The following is an 18,931-nucleotide window of genomic DNA, read 5'->3' on the forward strand; positions in this document are numbered from 1 at the left end:
GCCCACGTGAGGACTAGTGTATTTCTATCGATTCCATCTCTCGTGTTGACAAACGCCAGCACCGGGGCTTTGCAGTCCGCGGCTGCAGTTTGCAGTGGAGCTAAGCGGTGTGCGGCTTTAATTCCACGTCAGATCAACTTTGATCAATATCCCCCTACCGGCCCAATTGGAAGAGCCCAATTCACCGCTGCTGAGCCTTTTCGCTCTTTCCTTCTTTTTCCCCCTCTTTAGACCCACCATATTTTGAGGGAGAGAAGTCTTGGATTTTCTTTTCTTTTTAATTTCTTTCTTTCTCTCTTTCGTTTCTCTGCGGTTTTGCATATTTGTTTTTCGGTGTTTTGTCTTTTTGGTTTTGTTTGGGGTTTTTGGTTTTTAGTCTCTCTCTCTCTCTGTATCTCTATCCCTTTCTCTTAGTGGTAGGGAGAGAGATCGCTTTGGCGAACCGAGCTTGCAGCCAATGAACCCGCCTTCCAGATTGGTGTGAAGACAGAAGTGAGGTGGGGGGCGGGGAGGGGGTGTGAGAGAGCCTGGGAGCAAGAGAAAGAGAGAGAGGGAGAGAGCGAGCTAGAGAGGGAGCGAGCTATAGAGACGGAGAGAGAGAGAGAGAGGAGGTGGTGGAGGAGGAGGACTAGGACTAGTGTGGGGTGGAAAGGAAGAGTGAGCGAGAGCAAGTTGAGGGGAGGGGGTGTAAGAGCCGGCGAATTCTTTTTCTTTTTCTTTTATTATTTTGACGACTCCCGAGTTGCGCCCATGCTCTTGTCAGCTTCGTTCTAGGCGTAGCATGGCCAGGCAGAAGAAAATGGGGCAAAGCGTGCTCCAGGCGGTCTTCTTTTTAGTCCTGGGGCTTTTGGGTCATTCTCACGGAGGATTCCCCAACACCATCAGCATAGGTAAGCGCGAGCCAGCCAGCCGGTCAGGCCGGGCTCTCCTGCACCCGAGACCACTGCCCTGGCGTGGCGACTGCGGCCGCGGGTCCCTGTCCTGCGTGGCCTGGGAGGGGACTGGGGACCGGGAGCTGGCAGGAATCGCAGGGATCTGAGCCCCAGAGAGCTGGCTGGGGTGGGGAGCATCGGGAACTAAAGAGGGGTCTCCTGGGGCTAGAGGAGGTGGGCTGCCGGCTTTTCTGAGCTAAACTGAGCGGGGGAGGCATGAGGGAGGCTGTCAGGCTGCACCCGGGCGAAGAGTCGCGGCTTTGGGGCTCGCTGCTCAGGACTTTGCCATGGCGTGCGCGCCGCCGCTGGAAGTTGTCCCAGGGTGATGCCGCCTGTCTGGCTGCGCCAGGGCGCGTAACCCGGTCCGGGGCGCCCCGTCCCGAGTCTCCAGATCCCGTGAGACCGGCTAGTGCCGAGGGGCGGGGAGGTTGGAAGCCCACTCTGGATCCTCCAGACCCGGGCAGCCACCGAGATCGATGGTGGATGGGGTAGGAGGCGGGGGTGAGACTAGGAGCTGAGCCTGAGAGCGGCGAAGTCACGCAGACCACGAATTCATGAATTGCAGCTGTGTCTGTCTGGAGCCCGGCTCCCCGGGCGCCAGGAGGGAGTTTTCTGCTGGTATTTACAAGTCAAGAAGTTAGAATTGTTGCCTTTTCCGAACTAAGCCCCTGTATTGTCATGGGGTGGGGGGGAAGAGCAGGGGTATGGAATTGTTTTTCTTCCCAACCTTTCCCTTTGCGCCAGGAAAAGATGGACCAGCTTGTGGAGATGGGAAGTGGCGGGGGTGGGGTGGAGAGGGGAGAGAAAGCTATCGCCTTGAAAAAGAACCAAGTCCTACTCTTGGTTCTACCGTCCTACCCCAAAGCAGCCCCCATCTCCTTCATCCCCCCTTCTCTCCAGTCTCCTCCGACTCTTTAGAGGAAAACCAGGTTTCTCTTGGCCAAAATTTGAGTTCACAAGAGTCTTCAAAGACACACAGGTTGAAAATCAATCATCATCGCGTACCCCAGTGCCATTGAGAGGTTATCGTGTATCTGTAGTGCTCCCCAATTTCTAACCGCTCCTGGGGGGACACAAGCCAAATCTCGGTTCCCTTTGCTTATAGGCGGACTTTTCATGAGAAACACGGTGCAGGAGCACAGCGCTTTCCGCTTTGCCGTGCAGTTATACAACACCAACCAGAACACCACCGAGAAGCCCTTCCATTTGAATTACCACGTAGATCACTTGGATTCTTCCAATAGTTTTTCTGTGACTAATGCTTGTAAGTAGATCTGCTTTTCCTCCATTTGGGACGTGGGGACCTCATTTGCATCTTGCTTGTGGAACTTGGGGTCTGCGTATGTGCTTGGAGGGGTGATTGCCTCAGTAGACGTTTCAGGGGCTCTAGTCAATCCAGGTTTCATGCGACATAAACCAACTCCAGAGGATCCTACTGAGGGAGGGACTTAAGGCAGTAGACAAAACTGTCCTGAGTAATGTTTGATGCAAAAGTTTCATTTTTCCTTCCTGGTAAACTGGCGTTCCCTTCACCACAACCCCCTCCAGTTTTTTCTTCCCCCTTTTGGCTGGGAAAAAAAATGAAAAAAAGAAAAAAAATAGCATGGGTGTTCAGGGAAATTTCTTCAGATAGGATTTTTTTTTTTAAAAAAGCCTCATGATTGAGTCAATTCAGGATGTACAGTGCTTGAGAGTCAAAGCCAGCACTTGGCTGTAGGAATGAGATGAATTTGACAGTTGCCTAATATATGGGAACCAAATACGAGAAATTCTGCAAACAAGTGACCTTGAGCTACAGATTAGGCTGGGTTTCCTAGCCTCTTTCTGTCCTAGAATATCACCTTTCTTACCCAGAAAGCTCTGATGGGAACTGATGAGACTACAGAATGATTAAAGTGATAAATGCCTGGCAAACTGAGGGGAAGGGAGAAAGTGCTCAGATGACTACTGGGGAAGCTACTTCTGCTCCACCTCCCCTGAGTTGTTCATTCCCTCCCCACCCACCCACCCCCAATCCTTAAGGACAACACTGTTCTTAACTTAGAGCAAAAGGTGGAAGGGGGCGGCTTGCAGCAAGAAAACTGAATATCAAAAGGGAGGAATTTCAGCAGCCCCAAAGCCAGTTCCAAAACTGCTAGTTGTGCCCCCAGGATTGTTCCTGTAGAAAGAGGATATTTTGAAAAGTAAAAACCACTGGGAACCCAAATTAGCATGTTAGACACAGGTTTTTTCTTGAATAGAATGTTTGATGAAGAAGATGGATAATTCTTCATCTAAGCTTGAAGTTTTCACAACAATGAGGGTGATGATGACATGAGTATGTTTTGGTCTTATGGCTTGTGTAGTTTGGAATTTTTGTTTTTTGATTTTGTTTCAGGGGAGAAATGATATTTATATTTGGTTGGGTGAAACTTTGTATAAGACTTTCTTCAAATCCTTTTGCCTCAAAGGATGTGTGATTTTCAATATCTGTTGAAAGGGTCTCCCGGGGCACAGATTCCTTGGATTTGAAGACTTAGGTCAAGGAGATGGAGTTGCAGTACTTTGCAAGAAATTGTGACAGTTACCAGCTTTAAGAAAATTTTAGCTGAAGGTACAGATCCTTATATGAACATGTTCTGAGATACTCTGTATTTGACATTCTTTGGCTTTCCGACATTGACAAAAATAGGAACTTATTAATTCCAGCTAAGTGTGAAAGTTACAAAATGTCTGTCTATACTTTGCATCTTATTTCGGTAATCCCAGCCTGTCTCTACAGCAACTTGCAACGCACATCTGACTCTTAATCCTGCAGCCCTGTGGTTTTGTCAAGAGGTTGAATTTCAAATGCAACTTCCTAAGTATCAGTTAGAACAGATTGAAAGCCAAATACATGAAACTACCCAGATTTATTATTATTATTAATGAATAATATTTATTTAAACTCCCTTTAGTGTCTTCCCACTGATGAGGACTGAGATAAGAGTGTTAATTGACTTCTCAGGAATGATTGATTTCCTAGGTTTTTCAGCTTGTTTTTTATGGTCAAATCAGATTGACACTCACCAGCCCAGGGTCATCAGATTCCTACTCATGAAGCAGTCAGGAAATGATCCTTGACATGTGAAAAGCTCAGGTTTGAGAAAAGGCAATAAGTCATCCATGTTGGTGTTGAGTTGCCTTACTGCCTTACCTCTCAGGGCAATAAAGGAACAGCTATGAAAGGAAAATAAATTGATCAGAACCCCCACCCCACCCTAAGTCCATAGTACTTCAGTACATAAGCTTACAAAGCTGGCTTATGGCTGGGGGCTTGAAAACGTGGGATAAGGGCTATCCCTCACTGGACAACAGGAAAGATAAAACAAAAAGGTGACCTTGCCCTTAATTATGTCAAATGCACACATAAACACACACTGACACACACAGGAGAAATTTCCAGAAACCAGTGATGTGTACCCAGCTGCCTGTTGCACACTCAGACTTTACAGCTCAGAAGACAGAGGAGGAAAGCTGTCATCTTCTCTGGTCCCCAAAACAGTCCTCTCTGAATGTCACAATCATTGAATGGGGGCCAGATCTCAAAGCTGTCTCCTGGCAGCTGCTTCCTAGAATTTTAGTATGAGAAAGATGACTAGTCAAACCACAGTCTGATAGTCTCTGAATGTAGAAAACAATCATTTCAGGGGACCAGAGAAGCCCTGCAGGTGTATCTCATTTATTTCCCTGGCCTTGATTTTTCTTTTTCTTGTGGAAGTGAAGATCACATATCACAGATATCACCATAGTACTAGTTCAGCACTGGAGCCTGGCAGGTGACCCCAGGTTCCATTCTTGCACTTGATTGCACTATTGCACAGAGGACCAAAAAAAAAAAAAAAAAAAAAGGACCTAGGGAGAACTTGAGAAAACTCCAGATGAATTCAAATCTGGTCACCCCCCTCTCCTACCTGATTAAGTATGGAATAGGATGGCAAAAATTAAGGAAACTTTCTTCTGTTCCCATTCAGAATTCCTAGTTTTAGCTTCCCCTAACACTAGAATTGATTTCTTCCCATAATCTTTCCTGTACCCTCAATCTTGTGGCAGGCACACACTTTTGAAGACACAGGTATGCAGGTAAACAAATACCCAAGAATAAACAAAGGGTAATGCTTTCTGTATATGTTCTAGCTCTCCTTCCACACCCCTCCCCCAGTGTATTCAGGGGGTTTCTTGCCATGAATCCCAGGCATCTGTTATTTAAAGACTCTTCTTCATCAGCAACCAATTTTTTTTACACCACCCCCAAGAGGTTTGCTTAAGACAGACTCCAACTTCATTCCCTGTCTTAAGAGGCCAATAAAAGCATCTCCAGCTTTGAAAGGTGGTTCATTTGGGATCTCAGCTCAGAGGTGAATTGAAGTTTATTGAAAAGACCCATCTGATTTGGAGCACATGTTCCTATTTCATAGGGATTAATTGAGTTTGCCACCTTACTTTTCAATTTGGCTAGGTAGCTCCAGAAAGAAGGATAGTTTGAGTATTGTGATTTCAGGATACATGCATTCATACACAGACACAGGCACCCATACACACATAATCAGTATATGTGAAAAGAGATGTGCACACGTTTTAAGTTGTACAGACACATCTGTTCTTAAAAATATATAAACAGATTTGATCATCCTAGGGCTTTGGAGGATGTGGCAACACCAAGGGAATGCTGTGTCCCACTGGTGGTGTGGCTTTGCTGCCCTCATTCTTCAGGAAATGCCTCCGATTCCCTTGAAGTCCCCTCCTGTGTCTTGCTGCTGTGCACTTGTAGTGCACTCTACACTACATCGCCCCAGCCTCTGCAGTGTCAGCTCATTAGCACACAGATCTCATATTCCCTCTCCGCACTGTCATTGCAAAAATTGCTGTTGTACACCTTTACAGCCAACAAATGTGCTCGTGGATTACGCACTGTTTGTAAAAAGCAAGGAAAAGGCAAATGTAACCTTTAAGGTTATTCACCACAGAATTGTGCTTTTAATGCATTGGTAAATACAAATCTGTTGATGGAGGCGTGATAGTGATGGTGGGACTGAGAGTGGGACTTAGGAGTACAGGCTATAATGGAGCCCCAGGCAAAATCCCTTTTGCTGGCTAAATCTAGCTCATCAGCTGCAAATTTTTATTCCATTAATTTTCTTTGAGCCATTTGAAATATACCTGTTAACAGAGTATGCTCCTTTTATAACTGAGCGCATTTTGCTACCAAGTGTACTTAGCCGAAGCAGGTTTCCGAATCTTGCCCACAGAGTCGCAATCTAATTATCTAATTTTTCTAATTGCCAGGCTCCATTTGGGGAAGAAATGTCTCCACAGATCCTATTCTGTGCTCTTTAGTAGTTTTGGTTGTTCTTTTCATGTAATCTTTGGAAGCAGGGCAAAGACCCATGGTATCATGGCTCCTGTCTTCAAACAGATCTTCACATACTAACCAGTGTCCATCACTCCAGCTCCAGCTCCAGTTCCACCTCACACCCCCCAACCCCCTCCTATAGCGCCTTTGCTGCTCTCCCTCTCTCTGTTTGCTGGCTGGTCTTCCACAAGCTCAGTGGCTTAGTTCACTCTTCAGCCCCTCTGGCCAGTGGGCTTAGCCCTCTGGAGCACAAAGAGGTTGCCTCTGTGGTGACAGTCAAAGATTTAAGTCACCTTCTCACAGGGTTTATTATGCTTTTTTTTTTAAATCTATTTTTTATGTGGCGAGGAGGGAGGAAGGTGATGCTGTTCATTTGGGCCATAAAAATAGACAGCACTCAGTAGGCTGTAAAGGTGAGCTTCCAGCAAAGTGTATTACCTCCCCTAGAAGGCAACTTCCTGTTGATGTACTAAGTGTGTGTGTGTGTTGGGGGTGGGATTGGGGGCGGCAGGAAGGGTTCGAGGGGAAGGAACAAACAGCACTACTTTGTTCTCCACCTATGCCTACTGCAAAAATTAGCCCCAGTTCTTATTCCTTTCAGCAATTCTAACTTTTTTCCTTAAAATGAAACTGGTTTCTCACATCAGAGGTCATTTCCTTAATTCTGCATTTCCCTTCCTACTCCTCAAAATTGAATGAGAATAGTGGGAGCTGGTTAAGATTTTTATTATATCCTTTTGGCTCCTGGTATATTTTTAAAGTTCATTATGATGGGTAGTCAGAGGTGATTGGCTGGTTTCATTTTAACAAATTGGAAAATAAATGAAGCTTCTGAGGCATCGTAGTTCTGAGGCATTGTCTTCCTTTGTGGATGAGAGATTTGTCATTTTTATACAATTGGTTAAAGGATTAAAAGACAGCATGGATTTTAAGAGAAGGCCAGAATTTTAGAAGGTAGAATTCATAACTTCAGGGGAAGGAGATAAACATGCTAATTCAGACGATTTAACTTTGAACTTAGATGGAGACAGCAAATATATTTGAAGGACCTTTCAGAAAACTTTGTCTTCTCTGAAGGTCAGGAAAATTATCTGCATCCTTTACCTGGGCCATTACAAAAATCAAGTTTTGACTTTGTTCCTTTGTCTTTGATACGTAGGGTCTAATTAGATGAAACGTCCACAGGAGGGTGCAATTAAAACCCTATGTGGGGGCTGTGGGCATTTTTCAGCAGGAGTGTGGGAGTTGTGCAGACATAAAAGGAAGTCCCGCTCCACTTGGGAACTGTCTGGGCTCCCATCAAAGAGCTAGGAATAGCTTCAGCCTGTGTGTGGGGTGAGCCTTGAGCCAGGGCAGCAGCCCCCAAAAAGGGTCAGTACTTGGCAAAAGTTTAACATGGAGAGAATCTGCCTTCTTCACACTTCTGCCTCTTCTCTTGCCATCATTTCCTGCTCCTGTTCTACCTGCCCATCCCATGCCTTTTTTCTGGTATCTGGCTGGCCCCTGATTCTGGTATCCCTCCCACACGCAGCAAACTTACCTACGGACTGTTTCCTGCTCTGGGCTTATCCAGACCTAATGCTGCTTATCCATCAGAATATCTCTGTTCTTGGTCCATGTTCTCAGGGCCTGTTCTCTCTCTTGAGGGTGATAGCTTTTTATCCAATATAAGAATCTAGCTGAAAGCAGCTGACAAGGGGTTAATATACCTAACTGGAAAGTATTTGCTTTAAAACCAGGGACCATGGTAACCATAATACCTCAATTCCAGGAAAGATATTCAAATAGGTTTGTTTCTGGGCATGAGGTGCGGAGTAGCTGCTCCCTCTACTCAGACCAGAGATCAGCTGAGCCTGGTCATGGAAGACCTCTACAGGCCAAAGTCAAAAGCTCCCTGCACCTGGTAGATTTGGTGTAAGCGCCCCCAAGGCATAGAGCAGGTGTAGCTTCCCCACATTGAATTTCAAAGCCTTTGTGGTCCTTTGGGAAGCAGCCAAAGGTCACAGGGATTCATTTTATTAAAGAAGTAAATATGTACAGCTTTTTGCATGTCACTCATACCTCAATAAAGTGCTTCTTAAAAAAGTAGAAAATTTGTATATGTCCTACCAAAGAAAAAAAAAAAGAAGAGGCTGCCTTAGATCTGAAGGGGCCTATGTAGGCATGAGCAGGGGATGCACCAGCATGGAAAGGAGGTCAAAAGGGGCGAGAAAGGTGGTGAGGAAGCTGGCTCTCAGAATGAAAGCTTTCTCTCCCTGGGATGGTATGTCGATACAGTGATTATGAGGCAGCATCTAACCCTGGAGGGAAGCCTAGCCAAGCAGTGTCGCTTCCCCCCTCCCTCTCTTGCCTTTTCTCAAGTGCACACTCTGGTTTCCCTCCCAGTGGAAAGAAGCAGAATATTCTCTTCGGATTTCTGTTCCAGCATTGGTCAGAGAAGTGTTTCCAACCCTCTGCCTAAATTTCCTTTCTCCTCAGTTCCTGCCATTGGCTTCTTTAGCACTTGTCCTCAAAATAACCATTCTTTGTCCTTCTTTGGAGGGGTCTTGGGGACAAGGATAAGGAAAGGAAACACAGCTGGTTATGACCCCTTAACCCTGTGGGGGTACAATTCAGTCTAGAAGAGCACTTCTAACCTTTCATGTACATGCCACTCACCTGGAGATCTTGTTAAAATAAAGATTCTGATTCAGTAGATCTTCGGTGTCCAAGAATTTGCGTTTCTAGTGAGTTCCTAGGTGACACCAACACTGCTGGTACTCAGACCACACTTCGCAAGGAGACTGTGATTACCAAAGAAAATGGTTCTCCCGGATAAGCTCTTACCCACATCTGTACTTTCTTGCCTTCCAAAGAAAGTTCTATAAGAGACACGTTTGGCTTATTCTGACTCAAGAGTATTCCTATCATATTCCCAACCACCCTATGTTCGTTTCAGCCATGTCTGTAGGTGTCTGATGAGAGCAGCTACTTAGATTGCTTTGTATAGGGATTTGGAATGGAGACTGGAAGTCAGGCTGAGAGAGGACATAGCTCATGAGCCAGGATGACAGGATCTTGGCTTCTTGCCACACCCCAAAGTGTCCCTTTTAGAAAAAACCTGCCCAAGAGAGCTAAGGTTGGCATGCAGCTCCAACTGCCTTTCCACTTTGCTTCTCTGGGTCAAGGCATGCCAGAAGGGGGCATGTAGCATCTGCTCCTCAGCTGTCTGACTTCCCTTCAGCGGGGTTAGAAACATGAAGTACAACACAACCCGAATTCTGTCTGGTTCCCTAAGAGCCTGAAAAATTGACTCCATTTTCAAGACCAGCACCAGGCACTCATTGTGGGGTAGATGGAGTGGAGGGGAAGTAGCGTCACTTTCTAACATATCTGAGATAAGGACTGCTCCAGGGAAGTCATTAAAAGTTTACACAGTGTCATTTAAGGACTGCCAAATGGCACCCTATTACCTAAAAATTTGCCCCACCAACAGTTTGCCATTTGTCTGAAATTCCACAAATTCAGAATTTATGTGTGTTACTTCACTGAAGGCCTGTGCTAAAATGCAAACATGCTCTTTGGAAGGGATGAGTTTATTCCTTATCAGTCATTAATATTTCAACCAGAAGTCTCTGATCAGATTACCACCTGTTACCTTGCAGTGTCCTCAAAGGAGGTTTTCTAAGACAGGTAAGTGATCCAGAACAATGGACCTGTCCAAGAAAATGAGCCACCAAATGAGGGCACTGGGAGACTTGAAGATGAGCAAGGGTCCCTCGAATATACTTCACCTTGTTTGCAACACTTGAACTTCTCCATAGATATACTCTGGTAGTTTATTCACTAGGATTTTAGATTCTCTTGACCCTCCAGGTCACACCGTTCCAACAGTAGTGGGTCTGCTGCCTCTTTCATGCATGGTGTTGCAATAAATGATCCCAGCTTCTGGATTCCACGTAATGACTATAGGATTTTTTCAGAAGTATAATCAGTTTGTGATGGGAGGTAGTGAGGATTTTTTTAACCTTTAAAAGAATGTTGCCATCAAAAATAGTCCCCTTTCAGTTATCTGTGATTGACTGATCTACCTTGCCAATTGCTTGTTGCAATCAGAGCCCTCATCCTTGCCGCTTCCCAGAAAGGGATCAGGCTACCAGCAATGGATGAGACAGAAAGAGATCAGGACCCAACCTATAGAGGAACTATCGTGTGTATATGGGTGTGGGTTTCTGTGTGGATGAACACCTTTGTGAATTTAAGGTAGAAAGGCCACTAACATCCACTGTCCATCAGAACCTCTTATAGAGTCCCAAATATTCTTGTATTTGATTGCTATTTCCAAGGTTACTCGTTGGTTAGTTTAAAACAGGGTTTCTTGAATTGGACCACTTGCAGCAGAATCACCAGAAATGCTTGGTAAACATATGGATTCCTAGGTCACACTCCAGATATATTACATCAGAAAATATATAAGGATAGTCGTTTTTAACAAGCTCTATGGGTGATTCTAATGCACCCTCAATTTGGGAATCACTAGTTTAATTTATGCTGGTACTGCAAATGGAGGTAGATATATAGATTCATATTGAATATCTTTTGAGCATCCACTAAGCACCAGGCATTGTATCATGCACTTTCATACATGTTACTTCTGTAGGTGAGGTACTGTCAGCCCCTGTAAGCCTTGGAGAGTTTGGTTCTTAGATTGGAAGTTCAAGGCTTGAAAGAACTCAGAGATTAGCCTCAAGTCACAGTCTCTGAGGCAACCAAACAAAGCAAAAATGTTCCTTGATATAGTAAGTAGAGACAAGGAAATGATTTTCATTTTGACATTGCTTCATCCCTTCTTTGCTTGTTAGCTAATGCTTGGTCCTTAGCTGTGCTGTAAACTAGATGTCATGGCAAATGCCATCCCATTTGTTAAAAATAGATGTGCTGCAATAAGTTTACATAGCATTCGTTGTGCCATCTTTGCTACCAACAAATTGAAAACTAGGGATGAAATAATACCTACTCAAGCCACTTAGAAGACATTGCACTAAGCACCATTCATGCCTGATCTCATGGAATCATCACAACATAGCTAGGAAGGAGCTACTCTCATCTCCATTTTATAAGAGAAGAATCAGGTGTAGTTCAAAATATATATAAGCAACTAGCTCAAGGTTACACATATGGGTAATGAGTGAAGCCAGGATTCTACCTGAAATCTTCCTGCTTATAGAGCCTGGACTCAATTTCAACTAGGGTTGAAATTGCAATGATTTCAGGGGCCGGGTAGATCACATAAATGTGGAAATTGAGCTAGGTATGGAGTAGCAAGGCCTGTGGCAATATGGAGAGTCCATGTTGCTACCTGAAGACATTGACATCCAATTTTCAAACCACTGTGGGACAAACAAAACATCTGCAATAGTACTTTGGGTGGTGAAAAGTAGAAAGTACAAGTTTTTGACCTCCGTGCTACACTATTCACCACTCTCTGGCAGCTGACTTACTGACTGAAGGAAGCTCTATTAACTGGTAGTTATAATTACTGAAAAAAAACCCAGAAATCAATATCTATTTTTAGTTAAAAAAACTGTATTTTATCTTCTTAGTGTTCCATCAAGGTACTTCAATATGGCAGAACTTTCCTTCCTTTGTCCTTATGGCCCTACATGCATACGCTGTACATCTGTTGGCCTTTCATGGTTGAGTGCCAGCTCAACTCTGACTAGTCTTCTCCCAGGCAATGCTGAGGCCTACGGCTAGGTCAGAACACTGGTACAGAGTCATTAATGATGCTCAGCAGGTAAAAAGAGGTACTTCTAGGGAGTTCTATGGGGGAAACAGCTTTGATTGTGGTACCTGCAAATCCCAGGCCCACGACTGGGAGGCTGATGGGCCAGATAAGGCTCTGTGAACACTCACCCAGGATAGGAGCTCCCCATATACCCCAAGATAAAGGGCCACCAACTTTAGACAGGGGTCCAAAATGGAGATGCATATGTAGTTGCTTGGAGTTGTAAACTGACCTAAGCCAACTGATCGTTCACAATCATTAGATTTTGTTGGATGTCAACAGCATGTCTTTGTTAAGAGTCAGGTTTTCTATAGGTCTTCTCCCCATAAGCTCACTACCAAGTATAAAAGTAAGCCTCATACAAAATTCTATTTTTTTTTGGGGGGGGGTGTTTGGGCTGCACCCGCAGCACATGGAGGTTCCCAGGCTAGGGGTCCAATTGGAGCTGTAGCCACTGGCCTCCGCCACAGCTACAACCACACCAGATCTGAGGTGCATCTGCAACCTACACCACAGCTCAAGGCAACGCCAGATCCTTAACCCACTGAGCGAGGCCAGGGATTGAACCTGCAACCTCATGGTTCCTAGTTGGATTCATTTCCACTGCGCCATGGTGGGAACTCCCAAAATTCTTTTTCTCACTAAAATAATGGCAAACAGGCATAAAAACAATTGAATAGCCTGTTCTTTAGGCTCCCTTTCTTTTTAGGTGTGCCAACAGCACCTTGCAAGAAGGTTCACTTGAGGCACACAAAACAATACCCTAGTGGCAAGATGCAGCTAACTAAGAGTCCTCATTAGTGGCTGCCCACAGGACACTTTACAAATTAAGCCTAGGGTGCCATTCAAAGGGATAACAGTATAGAGCTTGTGAGATCCTTGTATCTTCTTTCTGCTTGTTTGGGAACACTTCTACCATATTTCTAGGGGATCCACATATGTTAAAAAGTAATGATTTCACCAATGAGAAATTTAATGTTAATTAACCAAGCTTCTGGTATGCATTAAAGAGAAAGATACCTGAAGTGCTTGTAGAATAAATTCTTGATTAAAATTATTAAATGCTAGATAACTACTCCTGCCCTTCACATTTCTCAATAAAGTTAATTGACCCCCCCCCAAGGGTATAGATTCAGACTAAATAACCTGCATATATACCACACAATTTATGTTTAAGTCTTACAAAAATAAATTACAGAAACTATAACATTTGAGATACCATGTTTCTTAGGGCCTTGGGAAGCAGTTACAGCTGTAGAGGGATATGGGGTACATTAGAATGAGCAATGGAGCAAGAATTAGGAGATCTGGGTTCCAGTCTCAAGTCTGCCACCTACTGCCTATATGACCTTGAACAAGCTACTCCATCCTCTGTTATAATTTTTATCATTTGTAAAATGGGGACGTTCTTCTGGATGATCTCTGTGGAGGCTGCCATTTTTTACACCCCATCCTTCACTCCTGTCCAATTCCTAGCACCTCCCATCCCATTAACAGGCTCACTTCATTTCTTACTGAGGAACTATTATCCAAAATGCCCCTCAGATTCTTCTATTACATCTAGAAATTTCTCTTCATATTCATCGATTCACTGCCTTTATAAGACTCTGATGAAACTATTGAATCCTTGAAACCAATGGACAGTTCTTCCAGCCAGTTGTGGCTTATCCTTGCTTGCATCCTAGCTTTTCCACTTACTAGTTGTGAAATCTGGGGGCAAGTTACTTAACTTGGTTGTGCCTGATTTCCCAGTTATAAAATGGGGCTAATAATAGCCCTCACTTCATGGGTCATTGAGAGTTTTAAATGAAATAATTCACAAATCCACATAAAGTACTTAGAATAGTGCCTGGCACATATTGGATATTATTATTATCAACATAATCATTAATTTAAAATCCTTTGAGCTTTTTGTCCTAAAAACAGAAACCTAGTTTTACTTGAAAAGTAAAATGTCTTGTCACTTTAGGGACCAGAAGGTTTCCTTTCTGAGCAGCTGCCCTCTGAGCCTGTCTATAGGTCTCAGCTCTGCCCAAACCCAAGATTAATTTTTTTCTGCCAAGAAACCCATCACAGCACCCTTTCAGATCACCAGCTCACCACTGTGACCCCCATGCATTCAAATTTGCCCACCTAGTTTGCCTCTTGTGAGCAACAGCTACTCAGATATTTATTCTATACTCACAAACTCAGAGATGCATCTTTCTGCATAATGTAAAAACTGTAAGTTCTAGGGATGACTGAAAGTCTTCTTTCCCAAAGAAACTGTCTTCATCTGTAATTCCATCAGCTTCCAATCACAAGATAAATCGTTCTTTCTGTTCTTTTGTGACAATCCATTATCCAAATGGTACAGAAGTAGTCCCCCTGACTTCCAAAAGGCTCAGGAGGCATCCACATATCTTCTGGTGATTGATTTGGAGAACACTTGGGCTAAGCACCCAGGAGACTGGCTGTGCAGCAAGGGCCCAGAGCTTCTCTGAGAAACTGGGCTGCCTCCTGAGGAACACAAGGAAGAACCACAAGGAATTGCTCAGGGCCTCCCTGGAGGAAGCCCCTTCATTTCCTTGGACACTGTAGGGCCACTACTGAGTGAGACTTCTCTGTGGGTCCTGGAGTCAAGAGCCCAGGGAAGTGAGGGTTGAGGCCCTCCATTCTGCCCTTCTCCTCTAGAGCAGGCCCTGCTCTGGCACATACACATCTACACATTGCATACGTCTTCCCCTGGCCCTTCCCACTTCCTGGGGACACTTAGTATTTGACAGTCCCTTTAGTCTCCTGCCATCCAGATGATGACACCTCAACAGAAACCCACTTCTGGAACATCTTCGTGTCTAGTCAACCCTTTGACGATCACAACCTCTTACAGGAGTTCAACGCACTTTGGGCAAGAGTCACTAAGAGTGTCCTTTGACCTAGTTTCTGTCAGTCCCAACTCCTACTGCCCCCATTTCTTCCCTCTACTGCCCACATATCTGCAGAACATGGAGAGGAGGAAACAATGAGGAAAGTTGCTTTCTCCCAGGTAAAGAGAAGTAGAGCTGCCCAGCTCTTTATGCAGTAATTCCTGTCCCTTATATTTGGCACCTAACTCTCTGGAGCAAGTGGTTGCTGTTTGGCCCTTGCCTAGTAGAAGGCTGTTTCTCCTACTTAGTTTGGGAGCAACCAGAGGGCAACGAATGGCTCTAAATTGCATTGCCTGTGTTTGAATCTTGGCTCTATCTCTTATTGGCTATATGACCTTGGGCAAATTACTTCTTTCTCCAAGCCTCAGTTTCCTCATTTGTGAAATGAAGATGATTACAACAGTAATTACCTCATAAATTTGTTGTGAAGACTTAATGAGATTACCCATGTAAAATATGTGCCATGATGCCTGTCATATAGTAAGTGTTCAATAAACGGTAGCTATTATTAACACAAAGTACTGAGGTGGTTGGTAAGTGGAACAGAGGAATAGAATTAATCACAAAACAAACTGTGGAATAGATTCTTCCCCATCTATGGCCATCTCCAAAGCCTTGCAAACTAATATTCATCCTCTGTGAATCTGTAGCTGGAACCAGGCCAGATGGGGTCATCTTTGAGAATTCACAGTGCTGCCTCAGGCATGAGGGATTTGCTTTGGGGCAAAGTAAAGGAGAAAGAAAGAATTGACTCAATGCCTGAAATAGCCAGGGAATACATGCCACTACATTGAATCATGCCATCATTGAGCGAAATTGTCTAGAAAGACATGATCTCTTGTGATTTTTTATCTGAACTAGATATGATTAGGATAAAGGCGCATGGATGTGATAATCTTGCCACTTGCTGGCTTGAAGGAAAAAACAACATTTCTTCAAAAGGTAAAGTCTATTTGAATGTAGTTGAAAATGCGAGACTGGAGAAGTCTCCTTCATCCTTCACTTAGACTAGGAAAAACATGGTGCCAGTTGATTTTTCTGACTGGATGGATTTTCTTCTTTTGATGTTGCTTGCCTAAGTCAGACCAAAAATAGCAAAGGAAGGAGATATGGAAAAGGTTAAAAGAGAAATTTTGCTAATGTGATTTTCCAGCATTTTAGTCTCCATTCTCTCCAGAGCAAAGGTTAACTAGCTGATTCCATAAGCACAGACTCACTAGAAAGGATCCTGCTGAGGACTGCTAACCTCTGCTCTGTATTCTGGGCTCATCACCCAGCTTGCTTTTCCAGCAGGCCCATACCTGGGTGATGACCAAAAGCATTTTGTTACCTCATATCCCAGGGTGCCCTTGCTCTACCTGCCTCACCTTCTCTTCTCTTTTCCTATCCAATCCCACTGCCATGTTGCCTTATGGGATCACTGATTTTTTTCCCCACTCAGGTAAGAAAACTAAGGAACAGAGAGGCAAAGTAACTTTCCCAAGGTGACACAGCCAGTAGATGGCTGAGCTGAGATTATAATGCAGGCCATCTAACTCTTGGCACTTCTCTAAGATGTCTTCCCAGCAAGATCATTCATCTTTTAACTTTCACTGCTACATAATGATGTTATATATGAAAATAATGACAGCTCTGTCTTTTTTAAATAGGTGGTAGAGAGGAAGAATAAATCCATAGCAAGTGAATTGGAAATGCAGTAAAGCATGAGTTTCAGGGACCACGGTTAATGGTATCTTCCATTTAGTGCCTCCAATGTTGAGCTGTCATTTTCCCATCCTCTGATTTCTGGTCAGGAATGAGCGAAACAAAGTCTTGAAACCCTGCTATAGATCACAAACTATTGGAGATAGATCAAGTAGTTCTAGTCCAACTACTTCATTTTGTGGATGAGGAAAGCGAGGCCAAGAAAAGAGGAGAGATTTGCCAAAGGCAATGCATCTCCCTTGTGGCAGAAGAAAGAGCGGGGTCTTTGCTACCACATTTTGTAACAGCAGAGTGTTGTACTAAAGCAACACCACAAATTTTTATTATGCTATCATTTCCTGGTACCTTTTTTCTCTAATTGTTTCATGTATATAAGTCATAATATCTCAATTAGATTTTTTTTTTTCTTTTTAGGGCTGCACCCACAGCATATGGAAGTACCCAGGCTAGGTGTTGAATCAGAGCTATAGCTGCCGGCCTACGCCACAGCCACAGCAACACCAGATCTGAGCTGCATCTGCAACCTACAGCATAGCTCACAGCAACGCCAGATCCTTAACCCACTGAGCGAGGCCAGGGATCGAACCAGCATCCTCATGGATACTAGTTGGATTCATTTCTGCTATATCACAACAGGAACTCCTCAACTAGATTTTTTTTTTAAATATAGGGTATTTTATGATTATTGAGGTTAAAATGTAAAATTCATTCATGCTCATTGTAAAAAAATTTCAAAAATGTAGATAAGAAAAAAATCCTCCAAGTAGAGAAAAAAAAATCACCCCAAATTGGGTTTTACCATATGTACAGACTTGTATGCTATCTTTTTATATTATATAGGGAACATTTTTCTGGACCTCTTAAATGTTCTGTGAAAATTTGGGAGTTCTCATTGTGGCTCAGTGGGTTAAGAACCCAACTAGTATCCATGATGGTGCAGGTTTGATCCCTGGCCTTGTTCAGTAGGTTAAGGATCTGGCATTGACGCAAGCTGCAGCCTAGGTCACAGATGTGGCTTGGATCCAATATTGCTATGGCTATGTAGGAGGACTGCAGCTGCAGCTCCATTTCCACCCCTAGCCTGGGAACTTCCCTATGCTGTGGGTGCAGCCCTAAAAAGACCAAAAAAAAGAAAGAAAGAAAAAGAAAAAAGAAAATTTGATTTTAAAATGTCTATAAATTATTGTATCACATTGTATCATTTTATGACATATATATGCCATGATTTATATAACCATCACCCAGTTTTATGCATTTAGGTGGAGTCCCAGTTAACTGAGGTTTCTAATTATGCCCTTGTAATATTTGCGTCCTGGTACAAGTCTGAACACACAGTAAATGTTTAATAAATAGTCACTGACTGGAGTTCCCGTCATGGCGCAGTGGTTAACGAATCCGACTAGGAACCATGAGGTTGTGGGTTCGGTCCCTGCCCTTGCTCAGTGGGTTAACAATCTGGCGTTGCCGTGAGCTGTGGTGTAGGTTGCAGACGCGGCTCGGATCCCGCGTTGCTGTGGCTCTGGCGTAGGCCGGTGGCTACAGCTCGGATTCAACCCCTGGCCTGGAAACCTCCATATGCCGCGGAAGCGGCCCAAGAAATAGCAACAACAACAACAACAAAAGACAAAAAGACAAAAAAAAAAAATACTCACTGACTGATTAGTTGCTTTGACCTTTCTAGAATGAGCATTATTATTCTATTAGATAGGGCAACCAAAGTGAGAACTTGCATTCCAACCTCTTTAAGGTACATGTTATGTAATTCAAGATAGTCAGTATAACAATGATGGTTTTGCTCAGAAGTCGGACTCTCCAGGCTCAAATCCTGGATCCATCACTTTTTCGTTGTATAGCCAAGGGTGAGGAACTTAACCCCTCCAAGCCTCAGCTTTTCTGTCTGACAAATGGGGAGAATGGTAGTATCCGCCTCATAAGGTTGTGGTAAAAATTAAATGATAAAGTATGTGGAAAGTTCTTGATATATAGTGAGCATTCAACAAATATTAGTTGCCACTAGTAATATTATATAATATTGTATATTATATTCCTTGTTAAAGGAATAAAGCACCAGACTTGAAGTCAAAATACCCAGCTTCTCATTCTGTCTTTGCTCTTTCTTGGCACCATGACCTGGCATGAGTTCTTTTACTTGTCTAGGTCTCGATTTATTCATCTACAAAATGGGAATAAGAATACTTGAGCTTTGTACCTTACAGGGATTTTATGATGATCACATGAGTGAATGTGAAGG

General features: G+C 43.7%; 1 protein-coding gene across 8 annotated transcripts in view; it reads left to right on the forward strand.

The window, feature by feature from the left end:
• The first annotated feature begins 229 nt into the window (after positions 1-229).
• GRIA3 (glutamate ionotropic receptor AMPA type subunit 3) overlaps positions 230-18,931 on the forward strand; it is a 283,119-nt gene continuing 264,417 nt past the window's right edge. For 3 of the 8 annotated variants that reach the window (XR_014834767.1, XM_085006795.1, XM_021080767.2), the window contains exons 1-3: positions 230-497; positions 764-890; positions 2,038-2,196. Coding sequence is in view for 6 of the 8 variants with exons in the window: in XM_085006795.1 (XP_084862921.1) it covers positions 782-890; positions 2,038-2,196 (268 nt within the window). In the remaining 2 variants the exon portion in view is untranslated. Of the gene's footprint in view, positions 498-566; positions 891-2,037; positions 2,197-18,931 lie in introns of those variants that run through there. The other 5 variants (XR_002340866.2, XM_003135356.6, XM_013986398.3 and 2 more) reach the window with 2 other exon arrangements.

The sequence above is a fragment of the Sus scrofa genome, chromosome X (genome assembly GCF_054392235.1).
Source record: "Sus scrofa isolate SSC_HxYL_T2T_F1_AM1 chromosome X, Sscrofa_HxYL_maternal_Yorkshire_Landrace_v2.0, whole genome shotgun sequence".
Lineage (NCBI taxonomy): Eukaryota > Metazoa > Chordata > Mammalia > Artiodactyla > Suidae > Sus > Sus scrofa.